We start from the raw sequence: 25245 nt of genomic DNA, 5'->3' as shown, positions 1-25245 counted from the left end.
GTTCAAGCAAATAGGAGTTCTGACATGTAAGAATTCAGAAAGTACGTTGTATTTTTTAAAAATTAACAAAAAACAGAAGCATAAATGGGATTTATATGAACATCTTAAGAAAGCAGAAGAAATAAGGGAGTGGTGAACAATAATGCTAATAACTCATATTTAAATCTAGTTTTGATCATTTGTTAGTGACTAAGTATTTGAAACAGATACATCCTAATGTATTGCAGATGTCTTCAATGGGTATTTTGTAATCATAAAAGTGGCTAGGAATTACATATCAAGTTTTGATAAACACATAATCATACCTGAAAAGAGGAGCAAAAGAACTGGAGACTTTGACATGAAGCCATATAACAAGGTGATGTGGAGTGAGATTTGTAAAATCTAGTTTGGGGAACAATGTGGAGCAAAAAACAATACTAGAGAAGCTCAACTCTTCAAAGAAACCTGGAGAGACCTCCAAATATTGCTGTAGGAAGAAGAAGAGAGGCGATAATGGCTACCTTGAGGTATCAAGTTTAGAATCAAGTACAGCAAGTCTGATTTGGGGGACTAGATTTGATGCAAGTCTGCCTCAGCACTCCCTGCCCAAGTATGATTCCCTGACAAAGAGGATCTATTCACTTTTTTTTTCCTTCATTCTACAGACATTGATTGGATACCTACTATACATCAGGCTTTATTCCAAGGGCTGTGCATACCGTATTGAAAGACAAGTTCCTATTCTCATAGAGGTTACCTTCTGTTGGAGTATGCTCCGCGGAGTGAAAATAAGCAGGTTCCCTGCTCCTGGTCAGAATGATCCAGAGTATACCCAGGACCCTGGTGATAAGAAACTTCACCTACTTGTTTGCTTCAGGTCTATGGGGTTGGGTCTCAAAGGTGGACAGCTATGCTCTCCAAACGTCGCCCCAGTCGCCACTCATTCCCCACCTCATACATCTTCAGATCATGAGGACCCAGTCTGAATGGGTAAAATGGAGATGCTGTGGTTTTTAGAGATTACGCTCATGATAAAAACTGGGGGATGAGCTGGGAGGGGAGCTACTCCATTCCTCCATACCCCTCCCTCCCTGTGGCTACCCAGCTGCAAGCAAAAGATCTTGATAGGATTCTGGCTTACAGACTCCTGAATTTTTTGGTGCAAGTATAACTTGGAGAGATACCAGTAACATGGCCAAGTATGGTCAAGCAGAGTGTGAACATCAGGAGCAACCTGGAGACAGCATGAGTGCAGGGCAGCAGCGGAGGCACCAGGCACCGTGGAAAAGGAAGCTGTGGTAAAGCATTTAGCACCTATGGAAATGGGGAACCTGTGATGTTTAATAGGTATATTTGAAACTTTAATGAGGCATAAAAATTGATAATATATTGAGTCACACAAAAAAACAATAAACTGCCCCCCCTCCCCCCAAAAATAGTAAGATAATTCAAAGGATGTGGCAGAATCTTGAATTCTACAAATTCTCAAATTCTGATCAATAGGACAAATTCTCAGAAGCGGAATCCCTAGGTTGAAGAGTATTTGAAATTTAAAAGATATCGCCAGATTGCTTTACAAGAGTGTTTTAGAGTTCAATTTCTGTAACACTACGCATTCCTAATATGTAAAAACACTACCCGCACCCCCTCCCCACCATCACACACACACACCTCCTTAAACCAGTAAGTAATAAGCATTACATCTCTTTTCAGTTTTGTGTGTCTGGTGGGAATAACGAGATATTTCAATCGTGACTTTATTTGCTATTTCCCTGACTTACTAGTAAACTTGAACATCTTTTCATTTATTTGGTGGCCAATTGCATTTTTTTCTCTTGCATGACTTGCCTGTTTATATACCCTTTGCTCATTTTCACTAGATGCTTGTTTCTAGTGAATCTGTACGTTTTCTTTGTATAATAGAGAAATTAATCATTTGTCATCTTCATTATAAGCTTTTTCCAGCAATATTGTTTCGTTCATGCCTTTGGCATCAAAAGGCATCATAGATACCATTTTTTAAAGTTGTGAATTTTTATATAGTCATAATGAATAAAAATTTTTCTCTGGCCCTAGATGTTCAGGCTTTATTATATGGGATAGGATCTCAGGATTAGAATTACTGGGTTAAAGACTAACTTTATCACTCTTCCCAAATTTTTTCATAAGGTTTTTATTGTTTTATATTTTTATAAAAAATTTCAGTCTTTTTTTTATATCAGGTATAAGATACTGATATAATTTTAATTTCTTTGGGAAAAGTAGATGGTTGTGCTGGCATCACACTATAGACTCTCTTCAATGAACTTCCAGACTTGTCATATATTAGCTGGAGACTTTATTGATATGCTTAAGGTGACTTTAGGGTTAGTTCTGATGAGTGTGGCAAATCTCCTCTCCAATGCTCCTTTTCATGGTTTTCTTCACTATTGTCCTAGACATTTTGTTCAACATAACTTTAAGAATACAGGGTGCCTGGCAGGCATGGTTCAGTGGTTGAGCATTGACCTATGAACCAGGAGGTCATGGTTCAATTCCCGGTCAGGGCATATGTGCAGGTTGCAGGCTCCATCCCCAGTGTAGGCCCTGCAGAAGACAGCCCGATCAATGATGTTCTCTCATCATTGAGGTTTCTATCTCTCTCTCCCTTTCCCTTTCTCTCTGAAATCAATAAAAAAATATACTTAAAAAAAAAATACAGGGTGTTCCAAAAAAATGTATACACATTTTTCTGTAGATCCTATTACATTTAAAAAATGAAATGTATTTTTGATAAAAGTTGCCTTTATAATTATTCAAAGTGTGTATACATTGTTTGGGGACACCCTATATTTTATTCAATTATGAAAAAGAACCTTGTTTTTTCTAATTCTAGTCTCATTGGAAATAGCATTATATTTAGATGTTAATTTTGAGAGAAGTAACATAATATAAATAAATCATTGCACCCAAGAACATCAAAGACCTTTCCATTTTTTAAGATTTTGCTTAATGTGTTGTAATATTAAAGATTATTAATATTGGCCTTCAATCTAACTTGTTAAAAATTTTTCCTATGTAATTTAAAATGTATCTTCACATTTCACATCTAGATTTGCATTGCTAGAACATAAGAAAGCAGTTGATTTATTTTAACATTTATTTCCTATTTACTAACCAAAGTTGCATGATTATTCTAATTGGTTGGTTTTTTCCTCTCTTCTCTGGGGCTTGCCAAAGTGTGCGTTCATATCATCAGCAAAAACAAATAAACAAACAAAAAAACTTTTATGTATTATCTAATGCCCATGCCAGTCATTTCATGTTCTTACATTTACTAAAATCTCCAAGAAAAATGTTAAATAATAATGGTGACATGCGTTGCTTTCTCGTTCCTGGTGTTCATGGCATGCAGTGTCCCCATTTGCTTCCCGCCCCCAACCCGCAGCTGGAAGAAGGGCCCAGTGGTGACCCCATTGTGATTCTGCACACAGGACATTGCCTTAGCAGTGTCAACAACTTTTTCTGAAAAGGGCCAGAGAGAAAATAACTTGGGTTTTGTGGGCCATCTGCTCTCTGTCATATCTGCTCAATTCGGCCATTGTAGCTCAAAAGCAGCCGTAGGCAGATGTAAATAAATCGGCGTGGTTATGTTGCAATAAAACGTTTTTTACAAAAGCAGGCAACAGACAGGATTGTCCCTCATGTTATGGGGTGTGTACCTCACCCTAGAGAAGGGAAGTTTTCTGCTTGCTTATGTTCCTGAGTGACTGCATGGAACAGACTACCTACCCACCTGGACTCCTATGAAAGAAAAATAATAAGGAGGTTTTGGGACGCCCTTGCCACGGCAATTTAGCCTTCATCCTAATTAGTACATCAACATAAGATATTGGAAAGAAAAGAACAATAAAATAAATCAGAAGAAAGTAAATATATAAAACGAGTTAAGGGTGGGTTCAGTGAGGTAAGAATTAGAAAAATAATTGTGAAATGAATACTTTGCAACAACAACAAAAAACAATAAAGTAGAAAAACCTTTGGTGATCCTTGCTAAATTAAAAAGAGATAAAAGAGTAAAAGAATTACAAGAGACTACTATTTCTAACTCTATTGAAGTTATTTTGCAAATTTAGAGAAAATGGATGGTTCCCTAACAAAATATTAATTACCAAGACTCAAGAACGAGTAGAAAATTGGACTAAGTCAAATACCATAGAAAAGAAGGAAAAAGTGATTAAAATGCTATTATTTGACAAAAGACCAGCACCCCATAGATAAAAGTCACAGCTGAATTCCACCTAACCTTGCAAGAGCATGTATTCATTCATTCTGTAAACACTGACTGAGCGCTCACCACCTGCCAGGCAAAATTATGGCCGGAGACAAAAAGCAGTGAACAAAAGATAGTCCCCCCACATGGAGACTGCATTTTACTGGAGGGAGACAGACGATAAATAAATAAACGAATAAATACGTGATGCACACCGTGGTGATAAATGCTGTGGAGAAAAGCAAAATGGGGTGTGGGAGCCCTGGCAGCATGGCTTTGTTGCTTGGAGCATCATCCCGAACACCAAAAGGTTGTGGGTTCGATTTCTGGTCATGGAACATACCTACATGGCAGGTTTGATCCCAGGTCAGGGCATAAACACAAGGCAACCTAGCACTGTTTCTCTCCACCCCCCCCCGCCCCCCACCCCACCCCCACCCCCGCCTTCCTCGTTCTCTAAAAGCCATAAGAACAAATCTTTGGGTGAGGATTGAAAATAAAGAGCCCTGGCCCAAGTGGCTTTGTGGTTACAGCATTGACCCAAGCATCAAAGGGTCGAAGGTTCTATCCCCAGTCGAGGGTACCCACCTGGGTTGCAGGTTCAGTCCCTGCCTCCAGTCAGGGCCATGTGGGAGGCAACACATGGACATTTCCCTCTCCCCCTCCCTCTGTTCCACTCTCTCTAAAAATCAATGGAAAATATATTCTCAGGTGGGGATTAACAAAAAGGAAAAAATGCAGGGTGTGGAAGATAGTGAATACTCCTAATGATAGTGAAGCTCTCTAATGGCAGATTTTTGCATGTGATTATCTGTACTCTGCATATTCTCTTAGGAGAAACATCTCTTCTGTTTTGCCCATTTTTAGATTGGATTGTTTGGTTTTTCAACTGCCGGGTTTTGAGCGTTCTTGATATGTTCCAGATTCTAGCCCTTTGTTGAATGTGTGGTTTGCAAAGGTTTTTCCAGTTTGTGGCTTGTATTTTCATCCTCTTGGCAGGGTCCTTTGCAAAGCAAAAGTTTTAAATTTTCATGAAGTTTCATTTACCAATTTTTCCCTTTAAGGATCATGCTTTTGATTTTCAGTCAAAGAAGTTTTGGTGTAACCTTAGATCTTGAAGATTTCTCACATGTCTTTTCCTAAAAGTTTTATAGCTTTATGTTTTAAATTTAAGCACTTGATGCATTTTGAGATAATTTTTTTTATCAACTGTGAGACTTAGAAAAAGGGTTTTTTGTTTGTTTGGTTTGCACTTTTTTGCCCAGAGATGTCCAATTGCTCCAGCAATCATTTATTGAAAAGATTACCTTTCCTCTTTTGAACTGATTTTAAATCTTTGTCAAAAATCAGTTTGGATCCATTTCTGTATTCTCTACTCTCTTCCATTGATCTATGCGCTTATCCCTCCACCAATACTTCATGTCATAATTACTATAGCTATATGACCAGTCTTAAAATGGAGTAGGCCAATTCCTCCCATTTCATTATTCTTATCAAAATTATTTTAGCTTTTCTGGTTTCTTTGCCGTTCCATATAAACTTTAGAACACTATTTAATTATTTTATGTATGTATGTATGTATGTATGTATGTTAATCTTCGCCCGAGGATTTTTCCCCCCATTGATTTTTAGAGAAAGTGGAAGGAGAGGGAGAGACAGAGAGAGAAAAACAATGGTGAGAGAGACACCCATCGATTGGTTGCCTCCCACATGCACCCCGACCAGGGCCAGGGATTGAGCCTGCATCCCAGGGACGTGCTCTTGACCTAAATCAAACCCACAACACGACCCTTCAGTCCAAGAGTTGATGTTCTAAACTTGCTGAGCTAAACTGGCTAGTGCTAGAACACTCTTCATTCCTAAAATAGAGAATTTGATAGGAATTGCGTCAAATCTAAATATCAATTTGGAGACAGTTGACATCTTTTCATTGTTATCTTCCAATCAATGAACCTAGTATGTCTCTCCATTTACTTAGGTCTTCTTTCATTTCTTTAATCAATGTTTTGTAGTTTTCAACATACTGTAAATGCTTTATCTCTCTTTCCTTCTGAGTGATAGTGAATGGGATTGTATTTTTAGTTTAAGTGTACATGTGTTCATTGCTAGTATATAGAAATACAATTGATTTTGTATATTTATCTTTCATCCTGTGACCTTAATGAACTCACTTATTAGTTCAGGGTTTATTTTATTTTATTGTAAATTTGGGGGAATTTTCTCAGATATAAGCATGTCATCAGCAAATAGGAACAATATTATTTCTTTCTTTCTGATCTCTATGAGTTTTCTTTTTCTTCTCTTGCTTTATTACACTAGCTAAAACTTCCAGTACTGTGTTGAATAAACGTGGTGAGAGCAGACATCCTTGCCTTCTTCCCAATCTCAGGCAAAATATATTCAGCCTTTCACCATTGAGAATTCTGTTACGTGTAAGTTTTTATAAATACCCTTTATTAAATTAAGAATGTTCCCCTTTATTTTTAGTTCATAAAGAGTTTTGTCATAGATGAGTGTTGAATTTTTCAAAAGTTTTTTTCCTGAATCAATTGATATGCTGATGTGACTTCTGATTCAGCCTGCTAATATGGTGGATTGCATTTTTAATTTTCAAATACTAACTACTGACTAACTTTGCATTCCTTCAATAAACATCACTTGTACATGTTTTATATGTTGTTGAATTCTATTTGTTAACATTTTTTTAATGATTTTGGCATCGATGTTCATGAGGAATATTGGTCTGTTGATTGCATTTCTTGTACTGTCTTTGGTTTTAGTATCAAGGTAATACTTGCCTCATAAAATGAATTTGAAAGTGTTCTCTTCTCTTCTGTGTTTTGGAATAGATTATGTAGAATTGGTGCTACTTTTTTTTTTTTTAACCTTAGGAAGAATTCTCCATTAAAGCCATCTGAGCCTCAAGATTTCTTTGGGGAGAGTTCTGAATATAAGAATTTAATTTCCTTAATAATTATAGAATAATTCAAATTATGCATTTCATATTGAGTGAATTAGGGTAGTTTGTGCTTTTTGAGGAATTGGTCTATTTCATCTAATTTGCCAATTTATAAAAGAGAGTTGTTTGTAGTATCTCTTATTATTTTTTATGTTTGCAAGGTTTGTAGTTATATTATCTGTTTCAATCTTGATATTGGTAATTCGTCTCCTCTTTTATATGTCAGTCTTGCCAGAGGTTTGTCAATTTTGTCAATCTTTTCAAAGAGGTAGATTTTGTTGCATTGATTTTTCCCTACTGCTTTTCTGCTATAATTTCATTCTTCTGAGCTCTATAACCCTTTTCCTTAAGCTTCATGTGGGCTTCTTTTGCTCTTCTTCTTTTAAGTTCTTGAGGTGGGAGTGTAGACTATTGATCAGAGATTTTTCTTCTTTCCTAATGTGAGCATTTAGTGTTAGAAATTTCCTTTTGAGCACTGCTTTAGCTGTATCCCATAAATTCTGATATGCTGTACGCATATCAGTCCAATGTTGGTTTTGTTTTTTTCAACTTCCTTTGAGATTTCTTCTTTGACATAAGGATTATTTTGAAGTGTGTTATTTGGTTGCAAAATGTTTGAAGATTTTCTTGTTATCTTTCTGCTATTCTTTTCTAACTTCATTCTATTGTGATCAGAGAACACACTCTTTTTGGCTTCAATTTTTTACATTTGTTGATTTCTGGTTTTTTGTTGTTTTCTTATTGATATACAGGGTGTCCCTAAAAATGTTTACACACTTTAACAACTGATAGCTCAATTTTGAAAATGAAATGTATTTTAATAAACACTGCCTTTATAATTATTCAAATTGTTTATATACATTTTGGGGGGCACCCTATATTCCATGGACACTTGAAAAGACTGTGTATGCTGCTGTTGTTAGGTGGAATATTCTAGCAATGTCAATTCGAGACAATAAATAATGAAGTACAAAGAAACATGTTGAACTATACCATGAATATGCAATCAGTAAAATACAGATTGGGGAAAGTCTACAGATAAAATGGCCCACATGCTTCAACAGATAAATTGTGTGTTGTTGTTGTTTTTAAAAAAAAAGAGGGGGGTGATGGAGGGAGTCCATAGATTAAAGGCCTTAAAAAAAATACACATCAGGGTAAAAATCATATCTGATAATAACCATAGTGTCTAGGGATGGACACATCCTATATAATAAAAGGGTAATATGCAAATAGACCAAACAGCAGAACAACCGAACCAATCAAAACGTAAACTATGCTAATGATATGCTAAGGCTGCTCAACTGCTTGCTATGAGGTGCACAGGGGGCAGATGCTCCGACCAGTAGGTTAGCTTGCTGCTGGGTTCTGGCCGATGGGGACTGAGCAAGATGGGCTGGACATGCCCTGGAGCTCTCCCACAGCCCCTCCCTGGCCCAATTGTGAACCGGTGGGGTCCCTCAGCCTGGCCAGTGCCCACTGGCAATCCACAACCCCTCAGGGGATGTCGGAGGGCTGGAGAGCTGGTTTCAGCCTGATCCCCAGGCCACGCCCCTTGGGGAGGGTGCCAGATGCAGGGCTCATGGCTGGCGAGTGCTTCTCCCAGTTGGGACTGATTGGGCACAAGCCCATGGCAGGCATAGTGGGGCTGGGATGAGCGGGAGCAGCAGGCAGGAGCTGCAGGCAGTGTTGGACTGCGGGTTTCGGCCGGATCCCTGCAGGCCACCCAGAGGGACCCCACCAGTGCACAGATTCATGCATCAGGCCTCTAGTAGGTGATAAAAACCATTAACAAGACACAAGGAAGTGATTACTATAAAAGTAAGGTTAGGGGTTACTTTTAGTAAGAGAGGACTGTGTTGGGATATATGGAGGGGTGACTGGGGTGGCTGGCAACGTTTTCTTTATTAGCTTGTGGTTTTACTTCTTGACTTGGATGATGGTTACAAGCAGTAGCTTGCTGGTATTTAACAGCTGGCTCTCTAGAGGGAAAAGAAAGCCCTGACTTTTAGCATTTCCTGTTTCCATCATGTAAATACTACCACCATGGCCAATTTCAAGCTACCAACATGATGTCATTGGATGTGAAGTTGGGAAGAGATTGAACAAACAACTCTTAGGAGACTGTGAATCAGCTTCAGCACAACACTGGAAGGGTAGGTTCCTTATAATAATTCACTAAGCTGTACATATATTTTTTGAATATTTTAATTTTAAAGTTAAAAAATAACAAAATTTTAAAAAATGAATAGCACTGGATAAATGGCTGATTCTAGGACTGGAGCAGGAAATAAAATGAGCCTAAGACATCTTTTAGTGTCAGGAAATAAAGAAGTGCACAAAAATAGCAATAAAAACCCCATATGGCAGAGGTATGTCAAAGGAACACAGTAGCCCATTGAAAAGTTCCCAATGGCCAAAGCTGTAACAATTTGAGCAACAAGATAAAGTCATACTGGATTATAATCCAAAGTATAAAGTAAATATTTATGACTGCATACTGATGTGAATGATTGAGTGAGGGAGAATAGACACATCTTTGTGCAGAAGAATCCAAATTTTTAATTTAAGAAGCCATATAACTCCCTCCCTATTAAGTATGGACTACACATGGTGACTTCTCTCCAAAGGGTACAGTGCAGAAAGGGAAGGGCGAGGGGCTAAAATAGAGACTTTACAGCAGAAAATCCTGACAACACTGCCTCATCCAGGTGATCAAGGTCAGTGTCAACAGGAATAAGTCATGTTGGTATTGTGCACCCTTGATAGAGTGTGATGAAAATGGAAATTTACCCCGTGGTCTTCCTTCCAAAAACCCATAACCTCAGTCTGATCATGAGAAAAATGTCAAGACAAATCCCAAATGAGGGCAAGTCCACAAAATACTTGACCAATACTCCTCAAAATTGTCAAGGCCTTCAAAACAAGAAAAATCGGAGAAGCTGCGAAAGGCAAGAGGAGCCTAAGGAAGTAGAATGACTGATCGTAATGTATCCTGAATGGGATCCTGGGACAGAAAAAAGATCCCATAAAAACTAAGGACATTTGAATAAAGTAAGGACTATTGTTAATACTGTACCAATATTGGCCATTAACTGTGACAAATGTGCCATGCTAATAAAAACTATTAGTTATAGGGGAAACTGGGTGTGGGTTATATGGGAACTCTCAGTACTGTCTTACAATTTTTCTGTATATTTAAAACAGTTCTAAAATAACAAGTCTATTTAAAACTCTCTGTTTATTCCATATTTCTTCCTTGTGAAAACCACACAGTCAGGCTAACTCTGATCCTGAACCTCAAATGGGCCCTTGGTGTTGCCTAGCATTATGGCTACTTCATCCTAATCCAGGAAGTCACATCTCCTACACCTTCCTCCCCAGTCCCAGCTGATGGTCTTGCTTCTTCTTTTACCAAGAAAATAAAAGCAAACAGAAGAGAATTTCCACCTCTTTTGACCACCAACTCTAAGTGTCTACCTGCATCTGCACTCTGCCTGCCTTCCTATTAAAATAAGTGAACTGTCCACACACCGGTTTGAGGTCAGCTACTTCATTCCTGCACTGGATTCCATCCTCTCTGCCCACAAAGCATTACTTCCCTCCTTTTGTAAGATCATTACCATCCGTATGCAGATATACTGTAATGTGTTGATCCCATATTCCCCTCTACTTTTCCCATTCTTCTAATCCTCTTGACAGCAAACTGCCCTGAAAGAGTTGTCTATACTCACTATCACCATTGTTTAAAATATAGGGCATTAATAGGAAATTTGAGGTATGGTAAGGCCAACAGATCAGAAAATGACACTGCCACTGAAAAGAGAGTTTGTTACGCACAAAGAAGTGGGAGGAATGCCTCACCATTGTGGGGGCCACACAGGGGAAGCACCAGACTCAGTAAGGAGGCAGAGGGTGAGGGAACAACCATGAGCAAGAGCCTGTGGTTCCCACAGGGAGGAACGGGTGAGGCAGGGTAAAGAGGCTGAGACTCACGGGTTTGCATCATTTCAGTAGGCTCTGGGCATAGAAGCTGTCAGTCGTTGTCTGGTCCGTGGCCTTAGGAGATTATTAGGGAAGGTGGATAGTGGCTCAGAGTGTGAGGATTGGGAAGATGGGGCTATGGATCCATTGGTTTGTATTTGCTCAGGAAGGAGTTATTTACTATCTCTAGGAACTGGCTGCCCTGGGAAGGGCAGACCCGCCAGAGTCAGCAAGGCCCTAGCTGCCAAAGCATCAGAGTATCCTATATAATAAAAGGCTAATATGCAAATAAACTGAACGGTGGACGAGCAGTCACTATGACGTGCACTGACCACCAGGGGGCAGGTGCTCAATGCAGGACCTGCCCCCCTGGTGGTCAGTGTGCTCCCACAGAAGTCAGGCTCGCTGCTGGGAGCTTCTCCCACCTCCACAGCACCACTGCTATACACTGCTGGCTTAGGCCCGCTCCCCTGCGAGAGGGCGCAGGTCGGGCTGAGGGACCTCCCCGAGTGCACGAATTTCGTGCACCAGGCCTCTAGTAGAAAATAAAAGACATGGTTAAGGCCCTGGCCAGGGGAGCCCAGTTGGTTAGAGCATCGTCCTGAAACACCATGTGGATAATAAGGATTTATAGAGTCAGGGAGGCTAAATTCGAGACTCGCACTCAACAAACAGTGCCCTGAATGTCCTGCATGGTCCTCTCCCCCTGTACCCCAAAACTTCCAGGAGGCCACTGTCCTGAGCAGAGGTGGCCCCAACAGTGTGTGCTGCTGTGCCTGTAGTGTCACAGCCTTCATGTGATGCATCTGAGTGAACTTCGGAGTGGTTTAAAAATTGGGGAATAATCCTTTCTAATCCTCTTATAATTGCTATTGAATCATAAATTTCCTGTAATTAATAGAATCAAGGACCAGTTGGTATAGTGGCATTTTTTCAGGGCCGTCAGCGGAGTAGCACTAACACTCCGTGCATCATATAGATGTTTGATAGAATCCGTGTTTCTCTAGGGATAACTGTATACCTGCTCCACCCACCCCCAGGGATCAAGCTCCTCAGGCTTTTTGCTTCTCGTGCCAAACCAACAATTGTAGATAATGAATAGCCCCAATTACTTTTCCATTAACTGCTGGAATTTGGCAGTTGCCCCAGAAATATCTTGGGATGTTCATTCAAAATTTAAAACCACAGATGACACATGAAGGCAGCTCTAGCTTTGCCGCCTCAGCCCTATGTACATGTTAATAACCACCAATTAAGTCCAGTACCGAGGACTAACAGACAGGTACAATGGCGTAATCTAAAGGCTTCTACTCTGTGTGCAAGCGTCTGTGCACACTCATCTTTATTCATCATTGTCTTGAATTCCTCCTCATCGCTACAGGCTTAATAAGGTTTCTAAGTGTTACATGTCATATCACTAACTGATCACTCTTTAATAAGATTTCATGCGTCCTAGATATAATATGCTTTTCTAGACCTCTCCATAAGTCTATAGAAATTCAATTAAAACCATTGTTGAGCAACATGGAGAAAACATAGGCTCTATTTGTGAGGGAGAAGGCAGTTCTCGTGGCTTAAAATTTTCATTTACAGTTTCCTACTCCTCAGAACCAGAGGAACTGGTTGGATTTGGGATCGAAACTCTTGGATTTGGGCTTCCGCTCAGCCTCTAACTTCCCATAGGCATTTGCTTTCAGAACAGGAAGCTACTGGATTGCCAGATATCTGGCACCTGCCTGCTGGCCACATTATTGAACTACTTCTATTAAAATGTTGAAAATTGTTCCAGTTGGTGCCAGCGCTGCTCAGATGTCTCCCCAGGTGGAAGAGCAATTGTGGCATTATCTTTTCACTGATCCATATAATCCCATTGGGAAATTCCAATCTAATCACATAATCTAGTGGTTAAGCCACTGAGACCCAGCACTTCCAATCTCTATGAGTGGTGTTGAGATGCTTCTTATAAAACGAACACTGGTGTCGAGTGAACACCCTCTATAACCACTGAGTTTCAAACTTCCTCTATTCTCCCAGCCACCTCAATCAAGAGCCCCAGCAGCCACCGTGCGTGGACAGCAGTCTAAGCAACCTGCCAAAGCCTACTGTGTCAGATCCAGGAGAAAACTTGGCTCTTGGGCACCTGGGTCATTTCCCTACCTGTTCCTAGTGGCTTCAGCCTTCCAAGGTGTAGGTACCTGTCCCTTGCCCCAAATAGACAAGTAAAGGAGGAGTTCTACTCAGTAGAGTTCTGAGAGCTGCTTGCAATTGGCTCTCATTGGGGACAAGAACACTCTACCTTCTAAAGGCCTAAATAAATGGAGAGATGTACCATGTTCATTGATTGGAAGACTAAATCCTAAAATGTCAATCATTTTTAATTTTTTATATATATTCAATACAATACTAATCAACTTCCCAGCAGTTTTTAGGAATTGATCATTTGATTATTAAAAGCATATATAGAAATGCAAAAGATCTAGCATAGATCTTTCTCTCTTTCTCCCTCTCCCTCTCTCTCTCAAATCAATAAAAGCATGTCCTTGGATGAGGATTTTAAAAAAAGAATTTAGTCTTTTACTATTAAATATGTTGTTAACTATAAATGTTTTAAGATGTCTTTTATCAGGTTAAGGGAGTTCTCTTTTATTATTAGTTTGCTGAGGCTTATTGTCATAAATGGGTTTAAATATTAACACATGCTTTTTTGCATTTGCGAAAAGTATTATATTTTGTCTCTTTTTCATGTACTAATAACATGATGACTTACTTTGGTTAGCCTTTTAAAATAAACTTAACCTTCAATTCCTGGGATAAACCCTACTTGATTATGATGCAGTCTCTTTTTTATATATGGTATTGATAACATTTTGTTAAGAAATTTAGTGTTTCTGTTCATGAGAGCTGTTTCTCTCAGATGTTGCTCTCCAGCCTTCTCTGCCTTCTTTACAGTGTCTTTGTTTGGTCTTGGCGTCATTCTGTCCTCATAAAAGGAGTTGGGAAAATGTTTCCTCCTCTATTTTCTGAAAGACTGTGTGTCAAATTTGTATCATTTTTTCTCATATGTTTCATATAAGCAGCAATATAGCCACATGGTCCTAGAGTTTTCTTTATGGAAATATATTTAATTACAAATAAAAATTCTTTAATAAATATGGAGTTATTCAAGTTTTCTATTCCTTTGTTAGTTTTGGTAATTTTTTTTCTAAAGGAATGTGTCCATTTTACTTAAGTTGTCAAATATATTAGCATAAAGTTGTTCACAATATTTTCTTTTTTAAAAAATATATTTTATTGATTTTTTACAGAGAGAAAGGAAGAGGGATAGAGAGTTAGAAACATCGATGAGAGAGAAACATCGATCAGCTGCCTCCTGCACACTCCCCACTGGTGATGTGCCCGCAACCAAGGTACATGCCCTTGACCAGAATCGAACCTGGGACCCTTGAGTCTGCAGGCCGACGCTCTATCCGCTGAGCCAAACCGGTTAGGGCCACAATATTTTCTTAATATCCTTTTAAGGTCTAGTGATATGCCCTTGTTCACTCCCAATATCAGTGATTTGCATCTACTCTCTCTTTTCCATAATCAGTGTAGCTTGAAATTTATCTTATAGATTTTTTAAAAATCCTCACCAGATGATATGTCTTCATTGAACAAGGGACAATACAACCTAAAACCTAAAGCCATCCAAAATGGAGACTTATTGTAATTTCATATCTTCTAGTATGTTTCCCTGACCCTGCTTCTGCTGTTCAAAGTTGGAGTCGTGATTCTACTTCACCTGGATCAACACTCTTGTTAATGTGTTAACACTATTTCTTTGGGTAGAAAAATGACACAAGTTACAGAGTGTCTGCTATGGGGTCACCTGGGACAGATTATTCTGTAGCCACCTCTCCTCCTTGGATTGGGCTGAATGTGGGGACCAATATGGACTCAAGTTATTAATAACATCTGGTCACATGATTGGACATTGTATATGGGTGAGAGCTGGGCCATATGGGATTGCAGTCAATTGTGGATGGGACCAAACTCTCCTTTTTTTGGTTTTTAAAATGTGTCAATGATAATTGGGATATATAAACCCCAAAATCAGCCTCCAATTATTTGGCCCATGGATATAAAAATTATACAGAACATATAAGTGTTCATGGTATCCTAACTTAAGGATCCAGGGAATTCTCAGATGAAGATTCTACTCATCCCTCCCAGAAGCACCTGCAGCTGCCATCTGATACAGGTACCCCTTTCCACACTCTTCACTGTTTCACAGGAGACCTTTGCACAAATACATAAACGATTTTCAGAAATGTTCTGGGTTACCCAAGTAATGAGTTGCTGAAGTTGCTACATTAAATTCCTTATAGTTGTTCTACAAAAGAAGTGATTAAAAGAGCAAGTCAAACTAGAAGATTCTGAGAAGACCAGGGAGTTAAGCCACTGGTGTGTGTGTATGCTTCCCTTTCTCTTATTTCTGTATACAGATTACAAGTAAACGACAGTCATGAAGTTTGAGACCATGATCTTTATTTCTGTAAGAATTTGGTATGGTCGGCAAAATTTGTTGCAACCAGGAACCTGAATTCAGCAAAGGAGGCTGCAGAATGAGTCACTAGACATTTGTAAGCTTCTGTCTTCCTTTCCTCACTGATCCTTTGCTGTCCTGAGTCACCATATTTGGACTCCAGTACCCAACTCTGCTGAGTTCAGGGTCCTCTAATCTCAGGTAGGAATCATATATTAAATCTTTCATCTAGCCCCTCTCTCTCTCTCTCTCTCTCTCTCTCTCTCTCTCTCTCTCTCACCCCTTATATTTTTTCTGTAACAGCCAATAAAATAACTTCCTGCCCAGGCTGCATGGGCACCACCATGTTTACATGTTAGGAAGGCATTTCCAGCTTTCCTCCATTGTACTGGGCCATTACAGTGAATGGTCGTCTGCAATAGATACTCTGGAGACAACCCCACATTTCAATTTCCCTTTTATGGACCCTGGCACTATGATATCCTGAAACATCTAAAGGAAAACCAGTTAAATCACCACGCCAACCAGATCGATTCATGGTGAGCATGGAAGATGAGCTGAGGCCAAGGAAGGGCCCAAAACCTCTATACCTAATTTTTCCATCTTTTTCCTAAAGAGGGTCTCCTAATTTGTAAAACCTTAGGCCCCACAAAACTTGGATCTGCCCCTGACCATATGTTACAAAAACAAAAGTAGCTGTACTGACGTGGAAGCGAGTCTATTATATATTGCTAAATATAAAATTCAAATTTCAGATTAGTATCAGCAGTAAAACTCTACTTAAGTAAAAAAAAAAAAAATGTTTTTCAAGTTGGACTCTGCGATCTCCGTAGCTTAGTAAAATACATGTATTCATTTATACCTTAGCTTTTTAATTTAAAAAAAAGCCAATGTGAATATCGACCTTAGTTTATGCTTGTAAATAGTGATAAAACACTTCAAAGACTCCAATTCGGGCATGTCCTCACATTTTAACTTTCTGAAATTGGGGTGAAACCCGAGACCACTGGGAAATGGCCCCAGGGTGGCGCAGGGGCCACTCAGCGCTCACGCGCTCCCGCGGGGTAGCAGCCCAGGTGGCCCTTGGAAGCGGGGTTCTGTGCATTGTTGTAACGACACTGACTTTAAAGGCATTTGAAAATGTCTTCCAAAAGCTTACGTGATGATTCTGAATTGAAATGAAAGGAAGATAAAATGCTGTGTATAAGGGCAAGGAAACAGCAGTTTGGCGCACAATTGGCCTTAGCACATCGCCTACTAGGGTGCCGGCCTCCTCCACGTGCTTAGGCGCCCCTCCACCCCCACCCCCCGAAACAGATGGCCCACGGCCCCGCCGCGGCGCCACGGTTCCCCAGGAGAGAGATGCATACAGACTCCGGGGCCAGAGGCCTGGGGAGCCCTGCGTCGTGCAGGGGAGGCGGCGACGTGGTCGGTCCGGCTGCCTGACCAGAAGCCACTCAATTCCAGTAACTTGGGGACTCGGGCAGGGAAGGCTCCCCCTAACCCCGGGCCGCGCTCCGGCCGCAAGCGCCGCCCTGGATCCCGGGCGCAGGGCGTGGCGAGGAGCGCTGAGGCCCTTTGCGGAGTCGGCAGCCTCCGCGCCCCGGGGGACGCCCTCCCACAGGCAGTGCTCCCGAACCTCCGACAGCGTTCATGGTGAGCATGGAATCGCATTCCATGAGCTACTGATCCTGGTCCTGTTGTCACAGCCTGTGGTCAGTGCCGCTGTGTGCCTGGGACTGAGGTGACTGTCAGCGGTCGTGCTGCCAATGAAAGAGCAGAAAGAAAACGTCAGGCCTGACTCTCAGCACCAGGGAGCCCTTTGCTCCCCGGTAGGTGCACACAGTCCCTTTCTCTCCTTTGTTTCATTTGCAGTTCGAGGCTAGACTGCCTACCCTGTTATCAAAAATTTTTTTTAGTTTTTGCTGTTATTTGGGGGTGACAAGGTTAATATAATTAATCAGATCAGTGTTAACCCTCCGCATTTTTATCATGTAACAATAAGGCAACATGCTCTTACATCTTTTAACCTCAAAAATTAAGTGCACGTTCCTGACCGGTTTGGCTCAGTGGATAGAGCATCTGCCTGTGGACTCAAGGGTCCCAGGTTCGATTCTGGTCAAGGGCATGTACCTTGGTTGTGGGCACATCCCCAGCAGGGGGTGTGCAGGAGGCAGCTGATCGATGTTTCTCTCTCATGGATGTTTCTAACTCTCTATCCCTCTCCCTTCCTCTCTGTAAAAAAATCAATAAAATATATTTTTAAAAAAATTAAGTGCACGAAGAAAATACTCAAACTTCAAATTGGTGTAGCTTATGATAAGGTGCGTTGCCTCAGCCCTGATAGAGTACACTTTAAACCAATACTTTCTCTCTTTTTTTAATATATTTTATTGATTTTTTTACAGAGAGGAAGGGAGAGGGATAGAGAGTTAGAAACATCGATGAGAGAGAAACATCGATCAGCTGCCTCCTGCACAATCCCTTCTGGGGATGTGCCCGCAACCAAGGTACATGCCCTTGACCGGAATCGAACCTGGGACCCTTGAGTCCGCAGGCCCTTGAGTCCGCGGGCCGACACTCTATCCACTGAGCCAAACTGGTTACGGCAAACCAATACTTTCTAACAACTCTGTTTCTTCTTGGTTTAAACCCATATACATTGTTTTTTTAACGAGTTTCATCAATAATTAGCATTTAGGTATTACTTAGCCCTGATCTCAGTGCGTATTTGGAATTCTGTTCATCCTGACAACAATCCTGATGTAGGCATATTTTCTTCAGTTATTTTAGCAGATGAGAAAAATGAGGGACAATTAGAAACTTCAGGCCATCTTGCCCCAAAGACTGTTTTAAAACGTATACTCAATTAAATACTCCTGTGCAGATTGGCAGATGATAATTCTTATTGTTTGTGTTAGTTTCTTAGTTTCTTTCTTTTTCCTTTTTAATTGCGTGACCCAACAATTCTACTTCTGGGAATCTATCCAAAGAAACCCAAAACACTAATTTGAAAGAATACATGCACCACTATGTTCGTTGCATCATTATTTACAAGAGCCAAGACTTGGAAGCAGCCCAAGTGCCCAGCAGTAAATGAATGGGTAAAAAAAGCTGTGGTACATTTACACAATGGAATACTACTCAGCCATAATAAAGAAGGAAATCTTACCGTTTGCTACAGCATGGATGGACCTGGAGCTATTATGATAAGTGAAATAAGCCAGGCAGATGATGTTGGGGGGCGGGGGTGTGTGAATGTACAGAGTACCACATTTTCATTAATACCTTATATTCTATGTAAATAATAAAATCAAACTTTGAAAAATGAGTTATTTATGCTAATATCTTAAAAATAACTTATATGACAACAATCACACCATTTTGCCTTATGTGTAATACCAAGGAGGTTAAGGTACTCTTTTACCCTTATTCAACTAATATCCACAATACTCCTAATACCACAGAACAGGTTCAGAGCCCTAAATTATAATCCTAACTATGTGATGATTATTGAATAAATTTTGTAATATGTACTTATGACAGAATATAATTTTATTGCTTTCTTATTTTACTCTATTTACTGTCATCCTGTTATATTTCAGGTTTGATACAACTTCGTTTAACTGCCATTTCTACCAAAATATTTCTACTAAAATAGTTTGCATATTTTAGATTTGTACTATTATTAATCTGGACAGGGCTCCCCAACTTTTATTCCAAATAGAAAAGTTTACTTAAATAATGATTATCCTAATTTCTTAAATGAAAAGAGTGAGGCTTAAACAGGTTAAATATCACACACACTATCGCATACTAAGGCAGACAGATGGTATAGAATAGGAATCCCACCCTAGGGCTCAACAGACTTCAAAAGGGCTTGTGTATTAATATATCTTTTTAAAACCAATATATTTCAGAAGCATAGACCTGTTATAAAAATGTGGTTTCATATCACCTATATGCTCTAAGTACAAAAACTCAAAATAAAATTTACCATTTGAATTTTTTTTAAATGTAGATTCTAACATTAACCTGGTTTTTTAATGAACAGGATAATATTGTTGGTCATTTTTCCAAAGATATGGAATAAAAATTAGTTTGTTGTTGGTTTTTTGTTTTGTTTTGTTTTTGTAACAATTAGAAAGGAAAAATTTATGGCTGGACAGCAAGACCCTGAATTTAATTTCAACATCCTAGTTTCCCACATTATATGCAGGCACTAGTGATTCTGTGTAAATTTTATTTCTTCAGATATTTTCCTCTCCCAGGATTCTCTCATATTTGTTATTTTTTGAAGCTCTGATCATGGCTCAGAATCATTTTTTGTTCTTTTTTCCTCTCCCAACAGCTGTTTCAAGACTTCTGCAACTCATTTGCTGTGGAGCCTAGAGTCTCTCTTGCAAGCATGCTTACTGGGTGGGCTGAGCTGCCATGGAACAGGACTGCTAGGAAGTCGATATGTTGCTAAGGAGTCTTGCTAATTTGCTCTGTAAGCTGAATGGAGTGTCAGAGAAATTTTCTTTCCCGTGATGAACTAGGAGGTGCATGTTTTGGCCTGTATCAGTGATTCTATTTGGATCCATTTCTTTAAGGTTATGTTTGTTTCCCCCCCCACATATATAGGTTGCACCTAGTTAGCCCTGTAATCAGATAAACAAATGTCAGCTGTTCATATTTCAATCCTTTCTGCCAATAAGTGCTGGAAGTGACTTAATGCAGCTGGAGAGTAACACTGACCATCATTATAGCCTGCAAAGTGTGAAATCGTACTGCTATGGCCTCTTCAGTCTGATTGCTGATAATGTTCAGAGGATGAGACTTGGGTGAGGGGGGACGGGGGGTGGGGGGGGGAGCCCATTTTAATACAATTAAGAAATAGTGTAAAAGAGGGGTGCTGTTCATCTGAGAGCTTGTTGTTGTGAGAATTCACTGTAAATGCTGAAGGGAAATGCTTTCACCTGGAAGATATTGCTGTGCTTCGTTCAGATTGTTTTCCCCATCTGACAGACACCCTTGCTGAGTAACCGCACAGATGCGGCTCGATGGGGAAATGAAGGAAGAGAAGAAAAACCCTGAGGCGGGGCGAGGGAGTAGGCAGCCAGTCAGTCCTGCTCCCAGACTGATGGGGGTTCTCACTTACCCGAGCCGCTCTGGATCCACTTTGAAGAGGCCATGCCCTCGCCCCTCCCGCGGCGCAGTTACCTCCGGGGCGAGTTTTCTCCCTCCGTGGACTCCAGGCCCTGCAGCAGCCCCTCGGAGCTCCCAGGTAGGGCCGGGAAGCTCTTCCTGGGCACCACTCCTCCCAGGGCGCCAAGGCTGCCTCGCCGGCTGGCCTGGTGCACCATCGACTGGGAGCACGTGTGCTTCCTGCAGAGGCTGGGCGCTGGGGGCTTCGGCTCCGTGTACAAGGCGACCTACCACGGGGTGCTCGTGGCCATCAAGCAAGTGAACAGGTGCACCAAGAACCGCCTGGCGTCCCAGCGCAGCTTCTGGGCTGAGCTCAACGTAGCGAGGCTTCGCCATGAGAACATCGTGGGGGTTGTGGCTGCCAGCACGCGCACGCCTGTGGGCTCTAACAGTCTGGGCACCATCATCATGGAGTTTGGGGGCCATGTCACTTTACACCAAGTCATCTACGGTGCTACCAGCTCCCCTGAGGAAGAGGAGGAGGAGGAGGAGGAGGAAGTGGAGCCTCACGGTGGTGCAGGAGGGGAGTTGAATTTGTCCAAGTGCCTGCGGTACGCCCTGGACATTGTGAACGGGCTGCTCTTCCTCCACTCGCAAAGCATTGTGCACTTGGACCTGAAGCCCGCCAACATTCTGATCAGCGAGCGGGACGTCTGCAAAATCGGGGACTTTGGTTGTTCTGAGAGGCTGGAGGATCCCCCGTGCTTCCAGACCCCTTCTCACCACCTGGGCGGCACCTACACCCACCGCGCCCCCGAGCTCCTCAAAGGCGAGACCCTGACGCCCAAAGCCGACATCTATTCGTTCGCCATCACTCTCTGGCAAATGACGACCCAGGAGGTGCCTTACCTGGGCGAGCGGCAGCACGTGCTCTACGCGGTGGTGGCTTACAACCTGCGGCCGCCGCTCTCGGCAGCTGTCTTCTCGGCCTCCGCCGCTGGGAAGAGACTGGGGCAGGTGATCCAGGGCTGCTGGAGGGCCAGTGCCGCGCCGAGGCCCAGCGCCGAGCTGCTCCTGGCCGACCTCAGCTCCCTGAGAGCTGACCTCGGCTGGCTCTAAACCTGCTTCAAGATAAGCGTTTGTCTTTGTTTCTATTTACTTTTAAAGAAGTGAAGATGTAGGAAAAAAATATCATATTTGTAGGACATATTTTTAGAAAATAAAGTCACTAAAACCTCCTTTAGTCTCAAAGGCTTTTTCTAAGAGCTACCAATCTGGTAGTGGTCCTAGTGCTGTTAGCAACTAACCTTATTCCTTCATAGAGGTCTATCCAGCAGGTGGACGCACTTTAAAAGTTCCGTAGTATTGCGTTTACTCAGATTTGTTATTGATAAAACCAACTTGTCCAAAACAGAACTGAGTTGTAAAATGCTAAAAATTTTCCATAAATTCTCCATCCCCACCACCTAAATTTAAACTATGAATAGTTTCTTTGCTCCCATACCAAATAAGTAAAAAGTTTCTTGAAAAAGATTGTTTTCCTGGTCCCTCCAACAAAATTTCTTGTTTGTGATGACTTTCATACATAAAATTCACAAGTTGAGGTGCGTTTATTAGTTTGTTGCCTAAAAATCAACAAAACAGATAAACCACAAGTTGACTTAAATAAAAGCACATAAACACAAAATTAATAAAGGGAGAATAATGACATAACAGGACATTTTTTTTTTAATTTTAAGAGAAAACTTTGCATATCTGTATAGAAATAAATTTGAACACCTAGAAAAATATATTGTGTTCTAGAAAACTATAATTTAACCAAAACTGGCCCCAGTGAAGATAGCAAATCTATTATAGACCAATTTCTATAGAAGAAATAGAAGAGGTTGTCCATCCCTCCTCCTTCTCACCTTATACGACATTAAAACCAAAGTCCCACTAACTTATACCAAACGTTAGAGACTAGGAAATCTTGATGCTACTTAAATTAGAAGGAAAACTTTCAAATTATTTTTAAGAATAACCTTTATACTGAAGCCTGATAAAGTTGCTTTAAAAAAATAAACTACAGACCAATCTTAAAGTTTCTAAATAAAATATTAGCAAACAGAATCCAACAGTTTATTTTTTTAATTAATTTTCTAATCATGTGAGTTATTCCAATATGCAAGGATGTGTCAATATTAGAAAATTTATTAACCTAATTCATCATATTAATTGGTGAAAAGAAAAAATAAGGATATGTACTGAGAAGACATTTGACAAAATTGAACATTCATTCCCAATTTTTAAAAAAGAGACTAAAAGAGAAGAATCAATGGATACTTCCTTAACAGGACTTCTAAAAATGCACACATGACCAATGTTAATCTCTTTGCTTTTATAACTGCATCATGGTTAGTTGTTAACATTAGGGAAAGCTAGGTGAAGGGTATATAAGAATTCTCTGTACTATCTTTGCAAATTTTCTATATTTCTAAAATTATTTCAAAATAAGTTTAAAAAGTATAAAACAAACACACATTTCAGCCCAACAGCCACCATCATAATAGAGAATGACAGGAGGCATTCCCACTGAGTCAGGAATAATAAAAGAATGAATGTGCATACTACCACTGCTATTTAACATTTCATTAATCAATGAAATTAGAAAAGAGAAGGAAATTTGAGTTTTAAAATTGTAAAGAGAGAGAAAACTAATTTTGCTTGCAGATTCTATTTTCAGGATGTATAAAGAATTAATTAAAAATAATTTAAACAATGAGAAGATTGTATACTAGTAAGATAGCAGGATATAAAAGTAACATGAAAGCCATAGATTTCAAATATGTAAATGTAAACAAAACCCAGTTAGAATTTATAAAAGAAGAGGATTCCTTTTACAATAGCAATGAAAAGGAGAGTATATTCTCTCTGACACAGCCACAGCCACGTGGTTGGTGATAGCCAACCCAGAAAATGGGATACTTGACTAGTGTGGGAGGGATATTAGTTGTATACAGGAGGGTTGAACAAATAAGTATATTGAGGATAATAAGAGCTAAGTTGCATAAATGTTGTAAAAGGGGGCAATAAGTACAGAGAGGAGGACGTCTAGAATTAATCCTAGAGTGTTGAAATGAAATAGGTATCAGTGTGAACTCAGTTTTTAAGAGGTAGATGGATAGAGATATATAAATATATAGAAGTAGACATAAAAAATAAAACTTTTAAAAAGAAAAGTAGGTATAAGTTTAAAAATGTGCAAAATCTTTATTGGGAAAACTTTAAAATATCCTTTAAAAGTATATAAGCCCTAGCTGGTTTGGCCTGCGGACCAAAGGGTCCCAGGTTCGATTCCGGTCAAGGGCACATTCCTTGGTTGCAGGCTCCTCCTCGGCCCCGGGCCCTGGTCAGGGCTTGTGCAAGAGGCAACCAGTTGAGGTGTATCTCTCATATCAGTGTTTCCCTCTGTCTTTCCCTCTCTTTCACACTGCCTAGAAAAATCAATGGAAAAATATCCTCAGATGGGATTAACAACAACAAAAAGACATATATGAGAAGCCTCAAACAAATAAAAAGAATCTGTTCAGAAAAATTATCATCATAGCTAAAGTGTATTGATTATTATGTACCAGGAACTGTAAAGTATTTTGCACAGATGTCAAATTAAATCCTCATAACTACTCTAACATATTTACTATTATTATTAGAGAGATTAAAAACTTGCCCAGAGTCACACAAATAAGTGATAGGGCCAGAATCCATGTCCTTAACCATTCTATTATAGTGGCAGGGGATACCTTACTTTTAGCTTCATTATTTCAAAGGTTTAAACAATATTTTACCTCGTTTATAAAAATCAAGAAAATTACTATTGAAAGCATAATGTAATTAAGGATGATTTTCAAAGAGAAACAGAAAAAGTATCTGAGAAATATAATGCTGTGCCCAATGTCTTAAAAAAGGAAATAACTATAGTGTGTACTTCTTTCCTTCACATAAATCTGATCATAAAATAATTCTTTTCCAAGTATTCACATATTCAGCAAGCATATATTGCATCATCTAATATGCCCTGAGCATCATGCCAGCTAGATTCAGTGGGAGAAAGCAAAAGCACAGACATAGACTTAAGAGTTGATATACGTTCTAGTTGAAGAGGTCATGCAGCACTAAATTTAAGATTTTTTGAATACTGATTTCATTATTAGTATATTAGCTACATTTCCAAAATGTAAAATTTCCTGACAGTCTTGGAAAATATTGGAACTTCCGGTGAATAATAAAGGGCAAAACACACTTTATTCCCATATGTGACAGATGAATTTTTTTTTAAAAAAAAATATTTTATTGATTTTTTACAGAGAGAAAGGGAGAGAGATAGAGAGTTAGAAACATCGATGAGAGAGAAACATCGATCAGCTGCCTCTT

General features: G+C 40.0%; 1 protein-coding gene across 1 annotated transcript; it reads left to right on the top strand.

Annotated features, from left to right (window-relative positions):
• Nucleotides 1-20877: 20877 nt before the first annotated feature.
• MOS (MOS proto-oncogene, serine/threonine kinase) lies at nt 20878-21951 on the top strand (the record flags this gene model as incomplete). The annotated part of the gene is made up of 1 exon (XM_081111067.1): nt 20878-21951. The coding sequence occupies one exon, from the start codon at nt 20878-20880 to the stop codon at nt 21949-21951; it is 1074 nt and encodes a 357-aa protein (XP_080967193.1).
• Between the last annotated feature and the right edge of the window lie 3294 nt (nt 21952-25245).

This window comes from Myotis nattereri (genome assembly GCF_964212035.1).
Source record: "Myotis nattereri genome assembly, chromosome: 17".
Lineage (NCBI taxonomy): Eukaryota > Metazoa > Chordata > Mammalia > Chiroptera > Vespertilionidae > Myotis > Myotis nattereri.
The sequence above is the reverse complement of the archived record's forward strand: the minus strand, read 5'-3'. Positions and strand labels throughout refer to the sequence as shown.